Source organism: Ictidomys tridecemlineatus, chromosome 3, assembly GCF_052094955.1.
Source record: "Ictidomys tridecemlineatus isolate mIctTri1 chromosome 3, mIctTri1.hap1, whole genome shotgun sequence".
Taxonomy (NCBI): Eukaryota; Metazoa; Chordata; class Mammalia; order Rodentia; family Sciuridae; genus Ictidomys; species Ictidomys tridecemlineatus.
In genome coordinates this window covers 100,899,976-100,919,196 of record NC_135479.1, presented here as the reverse complement: position 1 = coordinate 100,919,196, position 19,221 = coordinate 100,899,976, and the positions used below count along the sequence as shown (strand labels likewise).

The 19,221-nt window shown below is 38.9% G+C and overlaps 1 protein-coding gene across 1 annotated transcript; it reads left to right on the top strand.

Annotated features, from left to right (window-relative positions):
* The first annotated feature begins 1,519 nt into the window (after window positions 1–1,519).
* Window positions 1,520–11,510, top strand: LOC144375857 (arylacetamide deacetylase-like). The gene is made up of 5 exons (XM_078041301.1): window positions 1,520–1,821; window positions 4,349–4,556; window positions 5,328–5,397; window positions 8,120–8,291; window positions 10,675–11,510. Exons 1-5 carry the CDS (start codon window positions 1,693–1,695, stop codon window positions 11,275–11,277), a joined length of 1,182 nt encoding a protein of 393 aa, XP_077897427.1. The 5' UTR covers window positions 1,520–1,692; the 3' UTR covers window positions 11,278–11,510.
* Window positions 11,511–19,221: the final 7,711 nt, after the last annotated feature.

The following is a 19,221-nucleotide window of genomic DNA, read 5'->3' as shown; positions in this document are numbered from 1 at the left end:
ATTGGCGTCCTCAAATGAAAAATCTCAGGTGGCTCCCTTAAGGGTACAACCATAATTTCCATCAATGACCAGTGAGACATTCAGCTGCTCAGGGTTGGGGAATATCATAAAAGGTCAATATCAGCACAGGAGAGTGGGATAAACCTGAAGGGCGTCAGTCAAGTGGGCATGATCCAGAATGTGTCCATGGAACAATGCCCATTGGGACAGGTTGGTATTGACCACAGGTTTGTGGTACTCATTTTAAAGTCATTCTTAATATGGTTACTAATTGGTTTTATATCCAAAATGAATGCATACGAAGTACCAAAGGTACACATCCAATTTTACCCATTTTCTCAGAATGCTGCTCTAAAGATGAGTCATATGAAATGCTTTAAAGTATTTAATTTTTTTGTGTGCATCCGTTTTCTAATTTTGCAACAGTAGTATGTGTGATTTCAGTAATACACAAACAAACTGTCTGCTTGAAAAACTACATGTAATTGTAAAAATAAAGAAATGGAGGGGAAAACTTGTGGTGTCAAATTTAAAAATCATTCATATTTTTCAAATCTGTACTTTCTCTGTATACTAAAATGAGTATCATTTTAGTCTAGCATAAATGAGTCTATATAGTTCCAAGGTTTTCTCCTCTACTTTCATTCCCTGATTAAGGAAATCAGGACTCCTTGAAAAAAATGATTAATTCCAGACAGGAAAGATGTATAAGAAGTAGAAAAAAGATATGGTAGGAAATACACAAAGGTGTCCACAGCATGGATCTCAGCAATGTGTGATGTTGTTGTTGTTGTTGTTGTTGTTATTTCCTTTTTGTTTTTCCACTGTAGAACACACACATACACCCCCCCACACACACACCCACACATGGTCTTGGGGCTCCATGTCTGTAAAAAGCTTTGAAATCTCTTAGCTACCTAAATTGTTCTCACTCTAATACTTCAAGTTATATGACCATAGCCAAGTTACTTAGCCCTTTTAAAACTCATTTCACTCATTTATAGGTGAACAGAAATGTTGATCCTATAGGTTTATCATTTGGACTCATTTAAAGTCTGTATGTAAGTCACTTAGCATAGGGCCAGGATGGTATAATAAATAATTAGTAAGTTTCACCATTACTATTATCACTACTAACATCATTAGTTTTCATAACTCTCCTCTCAAGAAATTATCATAACGAATTGCCAGTATTTTTAGAGGATGCGGGCTAGAGCTCAGAGGTACAACACTTTTCCAGAATGCATGGTTCCGAGGTCCTGGATTCAATCCCTAGTACCATGGGTGGGGAGAGGCGGTAAAAGTATGTTTATTTGTTTTTGCAAATTCCACAATGAGCTCTTTTACAAGATTCTGCATCCTGTATATTTCCTAAGAATATTTCGTTAGGATTAAAGACACTTTTTCAACATGATTGCTCAATACATGCTTGCTGAAGCACAGATAAGAGTGAGATCACTGGTAGAACTTGCACAGATTTCCTGTAACTCATCAAATTCAGCACTCGCTCTCACCCAGATCCATGCTGGGTAACAGTGGGGTTTAAACTTTATGGAGCTTCCTGTTGACCAGGTGCACACCTCTACATTCAGGAGGTAAAGGCCAGCTCCTGGCTGTCACAGCTCAGTGGCAGGCACAGCAAGGGAGGCATCTTCTGTGTTCCTGAAGACAGGGAGGCCAAGAAGCAGCAGCATGGGAAGAAGGTCATGGTGCCTTCTTCTCCTGGGGGTCCTGGCCGCATATTGCATCTACACTCCGCTCCCAGAGAATATTGAGGAGCCGATGCTGACCAACACACCTCTGAAAGCTCTTGCACATTTGGTAAGTCTGCAATTTTTTGAATTTCAGATGGGCATGTGCCGCCATTTGATCCAAAGAAGTTCGTTTTCCAAGATTCTCTTCTTTTGATTGAGTGATTTATTCACCTTTTAAAATTAAGTACTCTGACTTTTCACTGTTCATTACTTAGAAACATAGCTTGTTTGTTTGCTGCTTGCTATTTTATATATTGCAATCACATTCACAAATATCAAGAACAGTGAGTGAGGGCCATTTGGGTAGGCATACTGAAAAGATGATTTACGTTTAGTAGCATTAATGTCGCGATGCTAGCCGTCTTTTGAACTGCTCATCTCGAGTGTGGGCTAGTATTTAAATCTAATAAGGAAACCAGAGACCAATCGTCTGCCTGTGTAGCCGCTATCCTGACAGACATCCCGGCATTCTCCTTCAGGATTCAGTGGATAGAATGAGGGCATGTACACAAGTTCTGAAGGAATCCCTGCATAGGCAGCCTTGTGGACACATGCCCAGGGTGGCCACCATGGACATAATGTGCAGAAATGGAAGGGGTGTCCCCGCTGCATCATGAGAACTGCCTGCTTGACAGAGCAGCCTGGTGTCCCCAGACAAGGAAGGTAGAGCACTCTCCTGCACCCTGGGTGGGTCTGCCCATATTTTTTTCCTTTATTCTTAAAGTTCTGTTTTTAGAACATTTTGCTTCCCACTTGTTCAACAACTGAAATCTGTTAGGCAAACAAGGTTTAGTGTGGGAGAGAAAATAATAAATTAAAATCAAATAAATGAATGATTTCAGGTCCTAGGAACTGACTTGAAAGAGAGAAGTTGGTGGGGAAAAGAGCAATAAGGGCAGATGTGAGGAGCAGGGCTCCTGTGTTTAGGATCAGCGAAGCCCATTCTGAAGAGGACATGCCTCTTAGGGACTATGGGATGACATGAAGCCGGCAGCCTGAGCACTAAGGAGAGATCTCCAGCAGAGACACCAAGCACAACCCATCCGCAAGTCCCAGAAGTCACTTAAAGTATTTGGGTGTAATGGGAAAGGCTGCAGTGTAATTTGAAGAGCCTCGGTGTCATGCCAGGCAGGGCAGCGTGGCCAATGGTAGTAAGAGGTGATTTAATTCTACATGTAATGTACAGCTGGGCAAGTTTCAAGAAGGGGAAAATTCCTTCCTAATATTTGCTCTCTTACAATTCATCTGTTCTTTTTTCCTGATTAGTTTGGCTGGCTTCCCTCAAATGCTTGACAATCTTTGCGTATGTATTCACATATTTTATTAAAGAATTGTGTTATGAATAAAAAATAAAACTGTGGGATTTAGAATATTAGTTAAGTAAGTAGCCCCAGATTACACAACTAGTTGTGCAATCTAGGGCTACTTCATTAACTTCTCTGGGTTTATTTCCTCATCTTTCAGTGATATGATAATGTTCCCTGCCCCATGCAGGCAAGCTGTCATATTACTGAGATTAAAGTGAAATGGAAAAGAACCAAAGTGAAGCTATTTGGTTCTGACCTGACTCCATTGTACGTTTGCTTACAATGTTCTCTTTTCAGCCTCCTGACAGCTGTATCCATGTCAACAGTACAGTAGGGCCTTCCCGCATCCCTGACTGTGGCCCTGATGTAGAATAAAATGACTCTGAAATGTACAATCAAAACAATTCTCTCATGTAATCGAAATATCTGTCTCAACAGGGTTTTTCTGACCTACATGTGCCTCAATCCTTCTTGTGGGTCTTGCCTTTATAAACTCTGTACTTCCAAAATTCAGGTGCTGGGAGTTCTTTGAGGTGCTAGCCTGCTCTTCAAAGAACCCTTTGCCCCCTTTGGACTTGGTGCAGTGGTTGGTAGTTCTCACGCACTCCATAACAAAAGCACATAGAGCGCTTGGAGCAGTGTCTTATTCTCAGGTAGAAGGGCAGACTGGGGCAGGCTGGCCTCCTCCTGGCCTCTCCTTCCTCCTGTCCATTCTTTCCCTCCCAACCTTCCCCAACCCTTGTGCATCAAGCCTAATAGGCCCCACATTGTCCAGCTACATAGCACCTCTGCTGGAGTTGGTTTTCCTTTTTAACATTTTTTTTTTTTAGTTAAATTCTTATGGGAGATGGTCTTTCTTTCAAAAGTCAGTTAAAATCCTGCCTCCTGGGTGAAACCTCCTTCCACCAGTGCTCTCAGCTGGCCGTTCTGCCCATGCACCGCTCGGCCAGAGCATGGTCGGGGCTTTGCAAGGCTCCTCTTTTGCACTGACCTGTGAGGTTCCTGAGAGAGGGTTCCTCTGTCTGGTCCATCGCTGGAGCCCTGAAGCTTAGATCCAATCTCACTTTATAGAAAGAGGACTAACTGGATGCTTTTCCTCCTTTTGTGGACCACTGTAGGACAGCCTTGGCACCTCTGTTTCTTCTGAAATGACAAAGGAGATTCTAGTGTGAGGATTTGACTCCTTTCATTGGAGCTAATTAAGGATCAATGCAGACTGAAGTGTTCAGAGATCTCTTTAGCCTTTGGAACTTGAATTGCAAAGATGTGTGTGAATTTCATTTTCAGGCTACATTTCTCGAGTTTCTGGGACTTGATTTCTTCACGCTCATGATATTTCCAGAAGTCCCACCAACTTCAGATAAAAATGTCATTGTGACTGACACAAAATTCAACAACACTCCTGTCCGTGTGTATGTGCCCAGGAGGAAGTCAGACACCCTGAGAAGGAGTGTGTTTTACATCCACGGAGGGGGTTGGAGCTTTGGAAGTGCTGGTAAGTGATACAGTCCCTACCCAGGGCCTTCTGTGAGGGACACTGCCATCTCTCCCGAACTCTCTTGCTTTGACCTCCTGGAAAAGTTTTACTCTTCCTTAAAGCTTCAAATCCCCCTTTCCCACGAATGTCTTTCTTCATCCACCCAGGTACTGTTATGAGGCAAAAGCTCTCCTCCCTGCCGAGAAGACTTTAAGAATCATACTTTGCTGCTTCTGTCATTCTCCAAGTGGTATTATAGGCCACCTCAAGGGTTAATTTGTTTATTCTCATATTTACAATTCTAAGAAGGCATCCTTGAACAGACAAAATTCTTCATGGAGCTTATATTCAAATGTGTAATCAGTTGATATGTTAATAATTCAGGCTATCATAGGACAGACACATCAAGATTGTGTGCAAAGATTACACATCTCTTGACATATAGATTTACAGTAAAAAAATGAAATATATTTAGAAGTGAAAGCATTTTAGAGATAAAAGACACAGTCTTGTGACTGAGAAAATCACCCAACCCGCTTAGTCCCAGAGTACTTGATAGTCACCTGTTTACCCACCAGTGAATACAGATCCATGGGAGGAGTGGAGGCTGAACAGGGTCCAGGTCAAGAACTCTGAGCTCCAGAGAGGAAGAACATATGGGTTCAAATGAGAATTGCTACCAGCTCCACCTCAGGCAGAGTTGGTCAACAAACCCAGGGGCTTTGTCGACATAAAACCCTTCCTTTACCTGTCCATTCTCATATCCTGCTGTTATTCCTTTTATTTCAGCTTTCATAAGCTATGACCTGCTGTCAGAAAGGACAGCAGACAGACTGAACGCTGTCATCGTATCGACCAAGTAAGACCTGGGCTGTTCTGTACGGGGCTGATGCGCCCAGGGCGAGCCTCTCTGGGCTACATGGCCTGGCCAGGCTGAGGCTCCTAGGGCACACTGAGCAGGCAATTAAGAGCAAAGGGGGGACCTACTCTGATTAGCACTGGGGAAAAGGTGTGTGTGTGTGTGTGTGTGTGTGTGTGTGTGTAGGGGGTGGGGTTGTTGGGCAGAAAGGAAAGCAGAAAGTAAAGAGTTTTTTCACAAAAGTTCAAACTGTATAATCTACAGACTTAATGATTGGACTGGATTACCTTTCAATTTTAGGTCATAATCTTTAAGAATGAGTGTCCCAAAGTCAGAGGATGTCTTTAAAGTACATCCTAATGGTTCCTTCCCCAGAGAGTCACTGTGAAGACTAAGAGATAACATCCCTGAACTTGACTCAGCCTGTGTCCAGCACCGGAGGAGGCTAAAACATTACATTTATTCTCAAATTGAACAAATAAAGTCACAAAAATTTAAAAGATAAGATCTTACATTTTATGCAAATTCATGCCTTGCCTTTGAATATACTCTTATATTAAAGGTAAATGGCAACTCTCCAAAAAGATGGATAATTTGGGTTCTATTCAAATGGCCACATGGGGGCTTGGGCTGGGGCTCAGTGGCAGAGTGCTTCCCCTGGCATGTGTGAGGCACTAGGTTTGATTCTCAGCACCACATATAAATAAATAAAATAAAGGTCTATCAAAAATTACAAAATATTTTTTAAAATGGCCAATAAGCACAGGAAAATATGTTGCACATCAGTAGTCACTAAGGAAAAGCGAATCAAAACCACCAGGATACAGCACTTCGGGTTGGATGGTTATAACAAAAAAGCAGACAATAACTAGTGTTGCCGAAACCTCTCTACTAGCGGGGATGCACACGGACAGTTTAGACAAATCTTTGGAAACAGAAAGCAGATTAATGATTGCCCAGGAATGGAGCTGAGGAGTCAGGGAAAATGAGAAATGACTACCAGTGAGTGCAGGTTGGTTTCTTTTCTTTTCTTTCTTTCTGTTAGTGACTAAAATATCTAAAATTGACTATGGTAATGGTTCACATCTCTTTCTATATACTAAAAACCATTGAATTACACAATTTAAATAGGTAAATTCATGGTGAATTTAGAATTATAACTCAAAATGATTATATTAGAAGTTAAGAACTTATGCTACTTAAAAGACATTAACCCAAGTCTTGAAGTGTCTTTGTATTTACATGTGGTACATACATAAATGCTAAAATGCACACACACACACACACACTCACACACACACACACACACACACACACACACACACATATATATATATATATATATATATATATATATATATATTCTTATCTAAAATACCTAAATACTATGGGGAGTATTGGGGAAATGAAATTGACCAAATTATGTACATGTGCCAATATGTCAATGAATCCTATTATTATGTATGATTATAGAGCAACAAAAATTTAATTTAAAAACTGTATATTTTAAGTACCACATACATATCCAGAGTGAATATTAAGTACATGGTATTAAATTGTACTTCACTTAACTTTAGATAACAACTGTCATTGTACAATGTAACTGTTAGTCACCTATATATTCAGACAACAGTGAACAGCTTTGGTATTTCTTTCCTTTGACTAAAAATATAGTTTTATTTCATATAAGTTTAAAAAACCAAAAAATATAAACACCTGACTTTAAAAGACAGCTTACTGGAAAGGATATCCAAACCATCAATAAACAAATGAATAGTTAGTATATATCAGGAAAACATCAGTTAAATGCATTAGGTGGGACCTTCATCCCTGATGTTAGCACTAACCAGAGGGTGACAAGGACATGCATAAGCAGGCTCTGTCATGATCACCTGGTACATTCCTGAGCAAAACCCTTTGACAATATAGAATAAGACAAAATATATATTAAAACTCCATAGCTGTCAACAATGCAGATAGATGTCACCAAAAAACATGTACTAGAATATTCAGAACAGCACTGTTTGTGAGAAGTCCAACTGCAAAGAATGCAAATCCTTAGAACTTTTTAAAAAATACTTATACTTTGTAAAATACTTTTTATCTACTTATGATGTATTTATTTGTGGCAAGAAGTCTGAACAGGACACCTAATTTCTTAAGCTTTTCTGTGCACAATACACCACTGTTGACCACAGGTACATGTTATGCATTGAGCCCCAGAACTTCTCAATTTGCTTGACTGAATCCACTGAAGAGTAACACCTGTTCCTCCCTCTCTACAGTGGCTGGCAAGCAGGGTTAGATTCTTTTACTTTATGAATTTGGTCTTTTCAGATGCCACATGGGCCCATCTGTGGCCAGCCTATCACATGCTACTGTAAAAATGAGCTGTGATCTATCTCCACTGTACAGGGAGAGGGAAACACCCAGTGGTGCAGAGGAGGCTCAAAGGAACACCCACCCAGGAAACCCAGGGCCCCCGTGCACGTGCTGAAGGTGTGCCTTTATATCAAGGGCAAGAACAGAACAATCAACCCATGCTCTAGTGTGGGTACTTGTTGAAGGGAAGAAACGGAAGGTGTGGGTGCTGCCAGGGTCCTGCTCCATGGCCTGAGTGCTGGCTAGGTGGCTGTTGTACCCTTTTGTGCACTTTGGGCACATACGTTACACTTTTATAAATTTTAAAAAGTGACATGAAAACCACATTTTCTCTGCACAGCTACAGATTAGCACCTAAGTATCACTTCCCAGTCCAGTTTGAAGACGTATATGATGCCTTAAAGTGGTTCCTGCGCAAAAATATTCTTGAAGAGTACGGCGTGGACCCTGGGAGGATTGCTGTGTCTGGAGATAGTTCAGGGGGGAATTTGGCTGCCGCAGTGGCACAACAGGTTTGGCATGGCCATTTCCGTGTTTTTAATTTTTTTTTCCTTAATTCATCTGCTTATAAATAGATTGAATACACATATTAAAATATGAATGTAAATGGAAAGATGGCAATCTTGGGAAATATTAAAGAAATAATTGAAAAAAAAGCCTCAAACATCACTATACCAATTTATACTCCTATCACAATATTTTCTTGCTTAATGAAGTGACAGATAATTCCTTGACTGAAATTTTATCTGCATCAGTAAAATATTATACTAGTTAGATGAATGAGATAATGTATCATGCATGCAGAAGTGATCTGGCAAACCTTTTAGAGATCCCACTGTATTCAGTGATCTTCAGGGGAGTCTTCCTCAGTTGCTGGAGTAATCACACCAGTTTTAGAAATTCATCAGCACACTCAGAGGTTCCTGTGCAATTTACAAAGCAGAAATATGAAAATGTCAAGGGATTTCTTTGCATACATAATAAGATATATTTGTCCTTTATTGAATAAAGGTAGTACAGTAATAATAGTAAATAGCATTTTAATCACATACTATATATAGAAAGGCCTCCATTTTTATAGCAAAGGGAACATACTACTATTGATTGTTTAAAATCTAAACTATTTTTCATTTTTTTAAGTAAAGAGAAGCTTTATTAAGATTATCAGTATTAAAAACCAAATCCCCTTTTCTCATTGAAGAAGATACAGTCAATTTACTTAATGCACATTAATCCCTGGTTAACATTAAATTCATCTAAAAATCTACATCCACATAGATTATTAACACCAAGACATAAGAAATGTTTTAAATGATTAATATATAGGAGAAACATTTCTAGAGATTCAAGTGATTATATCTTTAAGTATTCTATAGATGAACTAATCATTGGGGATAATTTATTTTTTTTACCAAGCAGAAATATGAAAATGACAAGGGAATTCTTTGCATACATACTAAAATATATTTGTCCTTTATTGAATAATGGTAGTACAGAAATAATAGTAAATAGCATTTTAATCCCACACTATATATAGAAAGGACTCCATTTTTATAGCAAAGGGAACAAACTACTATTGATTGTTTAAAATCTAAACTATTTTTCAACACAATGGTGAGAAGAAGCAGAGTCTACTTATCAATTACATCTGTACTAGTTTAGGTTTTATTAGCTGATGTTTAATTATAAACTATGAACTTAAAGTAATTCAACAACATTGCTGTTATTCTTGTTGTTAGATAGATTTATATAAGTGTTTCAGCTTCTAGAGTTGATTGAATGACATTTTCAGAAGGAGAGAATCTGAATTTGGGCTTTGCAACAACCACAATATAAAACAAATACTTGACACTGTAGATTTCTAATCCACTGTGGGTTTTGTAATGTGGTAGAAAAAGTACTTTATTAGACATCGGGAGATGTGAACTTTCTTGAGATGCAGTAATTTCCACATGTCATCTTGACTGGGTCATTTAATTTCTCTGAGCATCCATTTCTCACTTATAAAGAAAAATGAACTTTTAAAACTTCAGAGAATTGTTTTGAAAACCACATACATGAGTTTATATCAAAAATATTTGGCAACCTGTAATGTTATTTACAAATGGTCTCCAAAATGTCTAAATAGGTATTTAGTGAAAATGTAAATACATAACCACAATCTGCAAAAAATACTTGATTTCATCCAATAGCTGTATTTTATAGAGAAGTTTAAATATATATTTTATAGCATAATATGAATTTTAAAAACATATAAAAGTACATTTTAAAGTGTACTTTTAATTTCAAAAAATAAAACATCTTGTAAAAGTCTTTTTATGGATCACTTTTCTGGCACAGTCTGGTCTCTGTACCCTCCTCTCTTCAGACCACTGATCTTTACAAACATGAGCGCATCAGCTGGAAATAGAAAATGGACACCAATAAAACAGCACCTGTCCAAATTTCCCAAACCAGCCTGTCACTGCAGCATCACAGCCAAGTCAGAGTCCTTATTAAGTGATTCTTTCTCTCCATGGCACAACCAGTTGACATACTAGTATATTTTAATAAACTTTTACATTAACAGACAGGAAATGAGGTAGGACTTGCAGAGTTCTTCTGGTGGTCGCTCTTGGTAGAAAGGCAGGACATTAAGCTGCCAATTCTTGATCAAATCCCTTTGCCTTATCTGTGAGGAGGACAGGATGGGTGTTTTCCACACGTTAAAAACATGCTTTAATTCAGGAACGTCTAGTTCTAGAAGCCCATTTTGAATATTTGAAATCTGTTGAGATGGTATATTCCAGTCATTACTTTGTTGGAGGTTATTCATTCACATGTAGCCTATATTTTTACAGTTGTTTTTCTTTCAAATGAAAATAATGGGTGTTATCAATCTTAATTCCTCCTTAGCTCTTGGATGACCCAGATGTCAAGATCAGACTCAAGATCCAGTCTCTAATTTACCCTGCCCTGCAAACTCTGGATGTGGAAACGCCATCCTATCAGGACAACGCACACATGCCAGTTCTGCCCAAGTCTCTCGCGATCTGGTTCTGTAGCAATTACATCACCAGTGACAGTGCCCTGAGGAAGGCCATGATGCATAACCAGCACGTGCCGGTGGAGGCGGCCCCCCTCTTCAAGCTGGTCAACTGGAGCTCCTTGCTCCCCGAGAGGTTCCTCAAGGGACACGTATATAAGGCTCCAACTTTCGGTAGCTCCAAGTTAGCCAGAAAGCACCCTGGATTCCTGGATGTGAGGGTCGCGCCCCTGCTGGCAGCAGACAGCAAGTTGTGGGACTTACCACTGACCTACCTGGTCACCTGTCAGTATGACATCCTGCGGGATGATGGGTTCATGTATGTGCGCCGCCTGCGGGACGCCGGGGTTCCTGTGACCCACAACCACTTGGAGGACAGCCTCCATGGAATCCTGTCCTTCCCTGCCCTGTCCTTCAAGATTTACTATAGGCTGATTGATGAGTACATGGGGTGGCTGGATGAAAATCTATAGTAAAACATGGAGAGGTGGTTTTAAAAGGAAACCAAACTTCAAAACCTCAGAAAATCTGCAGCGGGTGGACTTGGCCTTACTTAGAGTGGTCTATTTCAAGTTCACATGTAGTATGATTCTTAGTGGGATGGATGGGCTCTGATTTTCTTCCTTTCTTTTAGAGGTTTCACTCCGTTTTTCCACATTGTCTAGTGCTATTTCTGGCCTTTTTCCCTCCTACATTGTTAATCTTACTTTTTGAATATCTTGTTTTATTACTTACTATCATCTGGTGTGTGTTTTGGCTTCTATTCGCAAGTACAGGAAGATAATAAAAGGAAACATTGCCATTGGGAGAAAGGTCAAGATTTTAATCAAAGAATATTTGTGGTTTGAAGTACCTCAAGTGAGGTGCCCCTTTTCTCAGCGCAGAGCCATTTATTACCCATACCAATTGCTCTCCTCTGAAGCACCTCCAGAATCCAGCCAGCAATTGTCACGCTGCTCAGTGCTGATAATCATGGCAGTACTCTGAGGAATCAGCTGCTTTGTATTTGGGGAAAGGTAGAGAAATTGGAGTCCCTTAGAGACTGAAGAGATCTTCAGAATGGACAGTGACTTAGTCATAGGCAAAGAATACACTGTGCAAGTAGCCGACCAGGAATAGAAAAACTACAGAAAAAAAATCAATCTGTGAAAAGCCCATCCTGACATTACAGAGAGGAAGGCAAGACAAAATGGATTACCTCAAGCCTGGGTAGAATTATTGGCAGTGACTGTGAGCTATGTAATGCATCCAAATTAGGAGGAAACACAATCACAGGTGTTGAGGGGTGGTGCAAGGGCTCCCTGTAGGCACAGACCCCAGACTTTTCTCTGTGTACTTTACCATCCTCACTGGAGGCTCTTGTGTTTATACTTACAATTATTACACTTCTGAGTACCACTTGAATAGTCTACGCAGAGAGGGGCTAAAGCCATAGGGGTACCTTTGAGGCCACTCCAATTTATCAGGAAAATGGCAGCGACCTTAGAAACTGCAAACAATAGATTCCTTATATTTTATTTCCCAGGACAGTGCCACAAGAAATTTGGCCAAGCCAAAGTTTTGTAATTGGGAAAATTACCTTTTATTATGTGAAGAAATAAAATAAGAAGAAGTAATTAGCAGAATATGCCACATAGATCAATATCAATAACTTATTAAATAGCTATTGTGGAATAATTATTTTCTGAATAAGTGGATAAGGTCATATTTAACAGGGAATGCAATGAATAAAGATATAAGTGGAATAATTATTTTCTGAATATGTGGATAAGGTCATATTTAACAGGAAATGCAATGAATAAGGATATAAGTTGGGTGTGTGGTTCCAAATTTCTATACTGACTATAAAATGATTCATTGTTCTGAAATAAACTCATGAATTAATCCATGTCCGGAACTTGACCTCTTTACATCTCCTCCCTCCTTCTTTTTTAAAAAAATTATTAGTTGTTCAAAACATTACATAGTTCTTGACATATCATATTTCATACATTTAATTCAAGTGGATTATGAACTCCCATTTTTACCCTGTATACAGATTGCAGAATCACATTGGTTACACATCCATTGATTTACATATTGTCATACTAGTGTCTGTTGTATTCTGCTGCCTTTTCTATCCTCTACTATCCCTCCTCCCCTCCCCTCACCTCCCCTCTTCTGTCTCTACCCCCTCTACTGTAATTCATTTCTCTCCCTTGTTTTTTTTCCCTTTCCCCTCACTTCCTCTTGTATGTAATTTTGTATAACCCTGAGGGTCTCCTTCCATTTCCATGCAATTTCCCTTCTCTATCCCTTTCCTCCCTTCTTCTTTGGTAGGAAAAAGCAACACTAACATGATCACTTAAAGGAAACATCTTTTGGACCAGACAGCTGTGCATTTAAAAGTCACCTATGATGTTTTCACATTAAACAAATTAATGTGAAATTTAAATTTCACAATTAAAGTCAGGAGGGAATAAAGCAGGCCACAAAAGCAGGCCAGAGAGTTCATTTACTAAAATTATAAAATTAACATTTCCAAAGCTTGACCTATGTCTTGATTAGGGTCATAACATTTTTAGATTAGCTATTTTTAATGAAATACAGTGCAATGATACAATTTCCAAACAAGGTGACTGCTTAGGGAGAAACCTTCCAACTTCCAAAGATCCAGCAATCCCACTATCAGGTATTTTCTCAAAATAACTTGAAACAGGTCCACAAAACAAGACTGCCACAGTTAAGTTCATTTCAGCAACGAACTGGAGATCCCCAACTTTTTGTACTTTCCTTCTCTTCAAATCTAACAATTGTAAACTAGCACCTGAGCATACCACTTCAACAGAACATATTTGTCATGTGACCCCTTACAGGACCTGGATGAGGGTAGGGGTTTGCCTTACTCCTGGCTGCCTGCAGACCATGCCCTACCTCCAGGCTTGTTCAGGTTCTGGGAACTACAGCCTGCAGGCCAAACCCAGATAGTGCCATGTTTTTGTATCACTCTGAGCTAAGAATGGTTTGTACGTTATGGAGAATTGTTAAGAAAGAAGAGAAGGATGAAGAAATGGAAGGAGAAGGAGTGGAACATATTGATGCAGAACACATTTCTCACGTGACCCTTTACAGCCAAAGCTTACTGCAGTCCATACCACAGCACCCTGTCCTTGCAACGGACCTTGGTTTCTCCATCTCAGGTCTCAGAAGGTCTTGTCTTTGAGTTTCCTGTTAATCTCACTGTTACATTGGCAAGCCCAGCATCAGACCCACAGCTATTAGGCATGCATTCCAGTGTTAATGCATGTCAACCAAAAAGGAACTTAGCATCCTTTCAGACTAATCTGCTAAAGCTAAAAGTTACCTTCTTCTGATCCTGGGCATCCCCAGAAGTGTTCTCCCTGAGGACAGAACTCCTTCCCTAAAAAGTGGCTGGTCCCCTGCAGAGCTTACTGCATCTCAGATTCAAAGTGAGGCCTATAATCCTAGAGATTATCTTATGCGCATGTGATAAAGATTTGCTCCCATTCTGTAGACTCACTATTCACCTTACTGGTTGTTTCTTTTGCTAAGAAGAAGCTTTTGAGTTTGAATCCATCCCATTTATTCATTCTTGATTTTATTTCTTGAGCTTTAGGAGTCTCATTAAGGAAGTTGTGGCCTAATCCGACATGATGAAGATTTGGGCCTACTTTTTCTTCTGTTCGGCACAGCGTCTCTTGCCGCAGTCTGGCTGGGCACAATTCAGGAGCCACTTGTCAAAAGAAACTAACTTTATTTTTAGAACTACAAATGCCAAACAAAACAGCTCCTCAGGAAAAAAATCCTCAGAGTCCAACTGCCACCACCGGCTTCCCACAAGCCTCTCCCCCACACCAACCTCTCCACCTCCCACAATTCTCCTACTCTTGAGGACGATTGGCTGGGTTGCGTGGGCGGAGCCAAAGAAGTCCCCCAATGAGCAGCTCTGTGGAGGAGCCAATCAGCTAGATGTTGCTGGGGCCGCTGTGAGCCAATCATCAGCTGGCAGCTGGAAGTTTGCTGGTGGCTGGAAGTTTGCTGGGTCCCCTTTGGCTGTGGCTCTCAACATCTCCCCCTCTCTGTTTAAACAACAAGCATGTGGCTTAGGGACTGTGCCTGTCTTAGGTTGTCCAATACTACATATGGTCCTTACCTGTCTTCAGATGAGCTGATCTCAGAGCATTAGCCTCCTGTCTTAGGTTGGTACCATTGTAATTGGATCTTACTCGTCATTGACTACCGGTCCAGTATACAGCCACACCTGTGGAGAGGTCTTTGTACCAGCAGGGGGGTGCGGGTGAGGTACTTTGCCTCACCTCTGTTGGCCTCCAAATTTTAGCTGAACGATCATGACAAGCAGAAGGGAGGAAGATACACCAAGCCAATTGATGGCTCTTGTTGGAAAAATTGTACCACCGATGACATCATCAGCAAAAATATCCCAACACTACCACAAGTCGCTGCACCAACAGATAGTTCACAATGCATACAAGTGAGTTCACAATGCATACAAGTGACACATAGTTTAGGCAAGTTCTGCAAGCAGTTCAGTGAGGGCTATTTCAGAAGCTGTAGATTAGTTTTATCTTTGTCTTCACTGGCACTAGGATGAAGACCGGAATTCTGGCAATAATGGCTAAAGAAAAAATTGTGTAACATTCCAGAAGGCACTAAAAGAAAACAATTTCTTAACAATTTACATTGTCTTGAAGAGAATTATTAAATATAATGAAAAGGAAAGGTGAAAGTAAACAAACAGATCTGTTAACCTCCTTTTTTGTTTACATATTAAAACAACTCTTAACAGTTATTTACCCAATTTAAATTAAACCATTTAAATCACGTGAATAAAAAAAAATATTTGGATCCATTTTTTCATGAGCGCTCATCATATATGATATATGGACATACGTACATTCAAAAGTATAACACAAAACACAAGTGTGCACACATAATATAATACATACAACTCATAACATAATAGTAAAGGCCTTATAATAGGTGAAATCTCCATTGCAATGTTTAAAAACTCTATAGTCAAAAAAAAAAAAAAAAGAACTGATCAACAAAACATTAACCTAGGTCTGTATGAGCTCAAAAAACAAAATAGAACTTCATGATATGGGAACGGGCAATAATAAAATAGATATTTAAAAAAGCATCCTGGTTCTGTCGCAGATGTAAGGATAGCCAAATTGGAGTTTTGGATATCAGCTGTTATGGATGTGAGCCAAATCATCTTCTTTTTGGCCTGTAGAAATCGCTTTAGTTAATCTCTCTGGAATCCAAATCGGCTGCTGTTCTTCCTGTGGAAACACACAAACAGACCTGCGACTCCAGACAATTATTGGGTCAGGACCTTTCCATTGTCCTGTTAGAATATCTTTCCAAAGTACCTTGGGCTTATGTACATTTTTTGGACACCTATGCCTTTCTGCAGCACTGAGTCCTGATGAATCCAAATTTTAAAAGTTTAGAGTAAAAAGGGTTATTTTAAGTTTATCTTTAGGGAATATATACCCCTTCCCAATTCCGTCTTTTTGCTTTAATAAGTACATTTTAATAGTTTGATGAGCTCTTTCAACTATGCCTTGTCCCTGTGGATTGTATGGGATTCCTGTTATATGAGTAATACCAAATGATGAGCAAAATTGTTTAAAAGAGGTAGAAGTATAACCAGGGGCATTGTCTGTTTTTAACTGTTTTGGAATGCCCACAGTGGCAAAATTTTGTAAGCAATGAGCTATAACATCTTTAGTTTTTTCTCCAGCATGAAGGGAGCCCATCAAAAATCCAGAAGAAGTATCAACTGTAACATGTAAATATTTTAATTTTTCAAATTCTGGCAAGTGTGTGACATCCATCTGACAAATATGGTTAGGTATCCATCCTCTAGGATTGACTCCAAGATTAACTTGTGGTAAAAAGGTCACACAAATTTGACATTGTTTTATTATTTGTCTAGCTTGTTCTTTAGTTATTTTAAAACGCTTATGTAAAGTATTAGCATTGACATGGAACCTTTTATGAAAATTTATAGCTTCCTTTAGTGTAGAGAAAATATGTATGTCATGTGTAGTTTTATCTGCTAAATCATTGCCCAAACTAAGGGCTCCAGGCAATCCTGTATGTGCCCTTATATGTCCTATAAAGAATGGATCTTTTCGGTCCCAGATTAAACTTTGTATAGTGGAAAACAAAGAGAAAACAGTAGAAGAAGGGGAAATCCTACCAGCATCTTCAAGGGATACTATAGCATTAACTATATACTGACTATCAGAAAATAAATTAAATCTTTAAACATCACAAAAGCTTGTAATACTGCATTAAGCTCTACCTTTTGAGCTAATTGTTTGGGTACTAAAAATGTAAAAGTTTGATCAGGTGTAACTATTGCTGCTGTACCATTATTTGACCCATAAGTGAATATATTTGGAGCATTCATGATAGGTGTTTTTCTTGTCATTTTTGGAAAAATTACAGGATGCAAAGACCAAAAAGACAATAAAGGATTAGATGGTAAGTGGTTATCAAATGAAAAATTAGATTTGCACATGATTATTGCCCAAGTATTTAACTCATTAGCTAATTCATCAATTTGATTCATAGTATATGGAGTAATAATTTTATTGGGAGAAATTCCAAACACTCCCTTTGCTGTTTTTATTCCTTTGTGTATTAATTGACCTACAGCCTCAGGATACCTAGTAAGAATAGTGTTAGGAGAATAAGATAAATGTATCCATAATAATGGACCTTCTAGCCAAAATACTCCTATAGGAATATTTTTTGTTGGTAGTACAATAAATAATAAAGGCAAACTTATATCAAATCTATCCAAATTCATATTTTCCATATATGATTTCAATGATTTTTAATGCCTTTCTTGCTTCAGGTGTTAACATTCAGAGTGAATTTGGATTTGATGGACTTTTTAGGATATCAAATAAAGGTCCCAACTCTCCTGTTGGAATACCTAGATAAGGCCTTATCCAATTTATGTCTCCTAATAACTTTTGAAAGTCATTAAGTGATTTAAGTTGATCTACTCGTATTTGAATTTTTGGTGGACGAACCATGGTTGAGGAAAATAGAACTCCTAAATAATTAATTGGAAAATTTAATTGTACTTTATCTATTGCTATCTCTAGATTATAATTTTTTTAATAAGTTTGTAAGTGTGGCATAACATTCTAGCAATGTGTTTTTAACTTTGTGTGCTAATAATACATCATCCATATAGTGGAATTGTAGTTCAGGATTTTGATTTCTAAGTGGCTGGATTACTTTGCAAACATAAATTTGACACATAGTTGGGCTATTAGCCATCCCTTGAGGGAGTACTTTTCATTTATATCTCTAATCAGGACCTTCATGATTCAGTACAGGGATAGTAAATGCAAAACTTCGACTATCCTCAGGACGAATTGGAATTGAAAAAAAACAATCTTTAATATCTATAACTAAAACATACCAAGTTTTTGGCAAAGCAGACAATTGAGGAATCCCCGATTGAGCAGGTCCCATAATGACCATTTCATTATTAATGGCTCTTAAATCTTGCAATAATCTCCTTTTACCAGATTACTTTTTGATGACAAAAATGGGAGTATTATGGGGAGATACAGAAGTTTGTGTATGTCCTTCCGCTAATTGTTGTTTGACCAGATCATGGGCTACTTGTATCTTTTCTTTAGTCAAGGGCCACTGAGGAACCCATACTGGTCTTTCTGATTTCCATGTAATTTTTATTGTCTCGGTGGCCCTTTGTGAAAATCCAACCCATGTCTGTCTGTTCCTTGATCTATTTGTATTGGTGCTGCTATACCTTGTTCTTGTTTTTCTAATCTTTTTCCTTTCCTAAAACCTTGTCTAGCCATAATAGTGGCTGCATTTTGATGGATATTATTTCTTAATGTCAAACCTAATTGATCTAAGACATCTCGTCCCCATAAATTTACGGGAAGATGATCCAATACATATGGCTGTATAGTTCCTTCACATCCTTCAGGATCCTTCCAATCTAATACCATTGCACTTCTATTGGGATTAGTCGCCACTCCTAGGCCTCGAAGCGTTTGAGTGGCTTGTTGTAATGGCCAATGTTTTGGCCATTCTTGACCAGAGATGATGCTAAGGTCTGCACCTGTATCCAGTAGCCCATTAAATTCATGTCCTTGAATATTTAGTTTTAGCATGGGTCGAGAATCTAAATTTAAAGAAAGCATAGCCCAATCTACACCTGTGGAGCCTAATCCCTTGGAACCTCTTTCTACAGCATGACTGGAAAATTTATCATGTAGGCTTGGTATTATTAGTAACTGTGCTATTCTATCTCCTGGTGAAATTACTGATATACCCTTTGGAGAACTGGCTATAATTTTTATTTCACCTTCATAATCGGGATCAATTACCCC

Excerpts from the sequence above, each read along its gene's own strand:
- LOC144375857 (XM_078041301.1), top strand. The coding sequence starts at position 1,693 with ATGGGAAGAAGGTCATGGTGCCTTCTTCTCCTGGGGGTCCTGGCCGCA. Across the intron at positions 4,557-5,327 it reads TTGGAGCTTTGGAAGTGCTG|CTTTCATAAGCTATGACCTG; the intron begins GTAAGTGATACA and ends CTTTTATTTCAG. Across the intron at positions 8,292-10,674 it reads CTGCCGCAGTGGCACAACAG|CTCTTGGATGACCCAGATGT; the intron begins GTTTGGCATGGC and ends ATTCCTCCTTAG.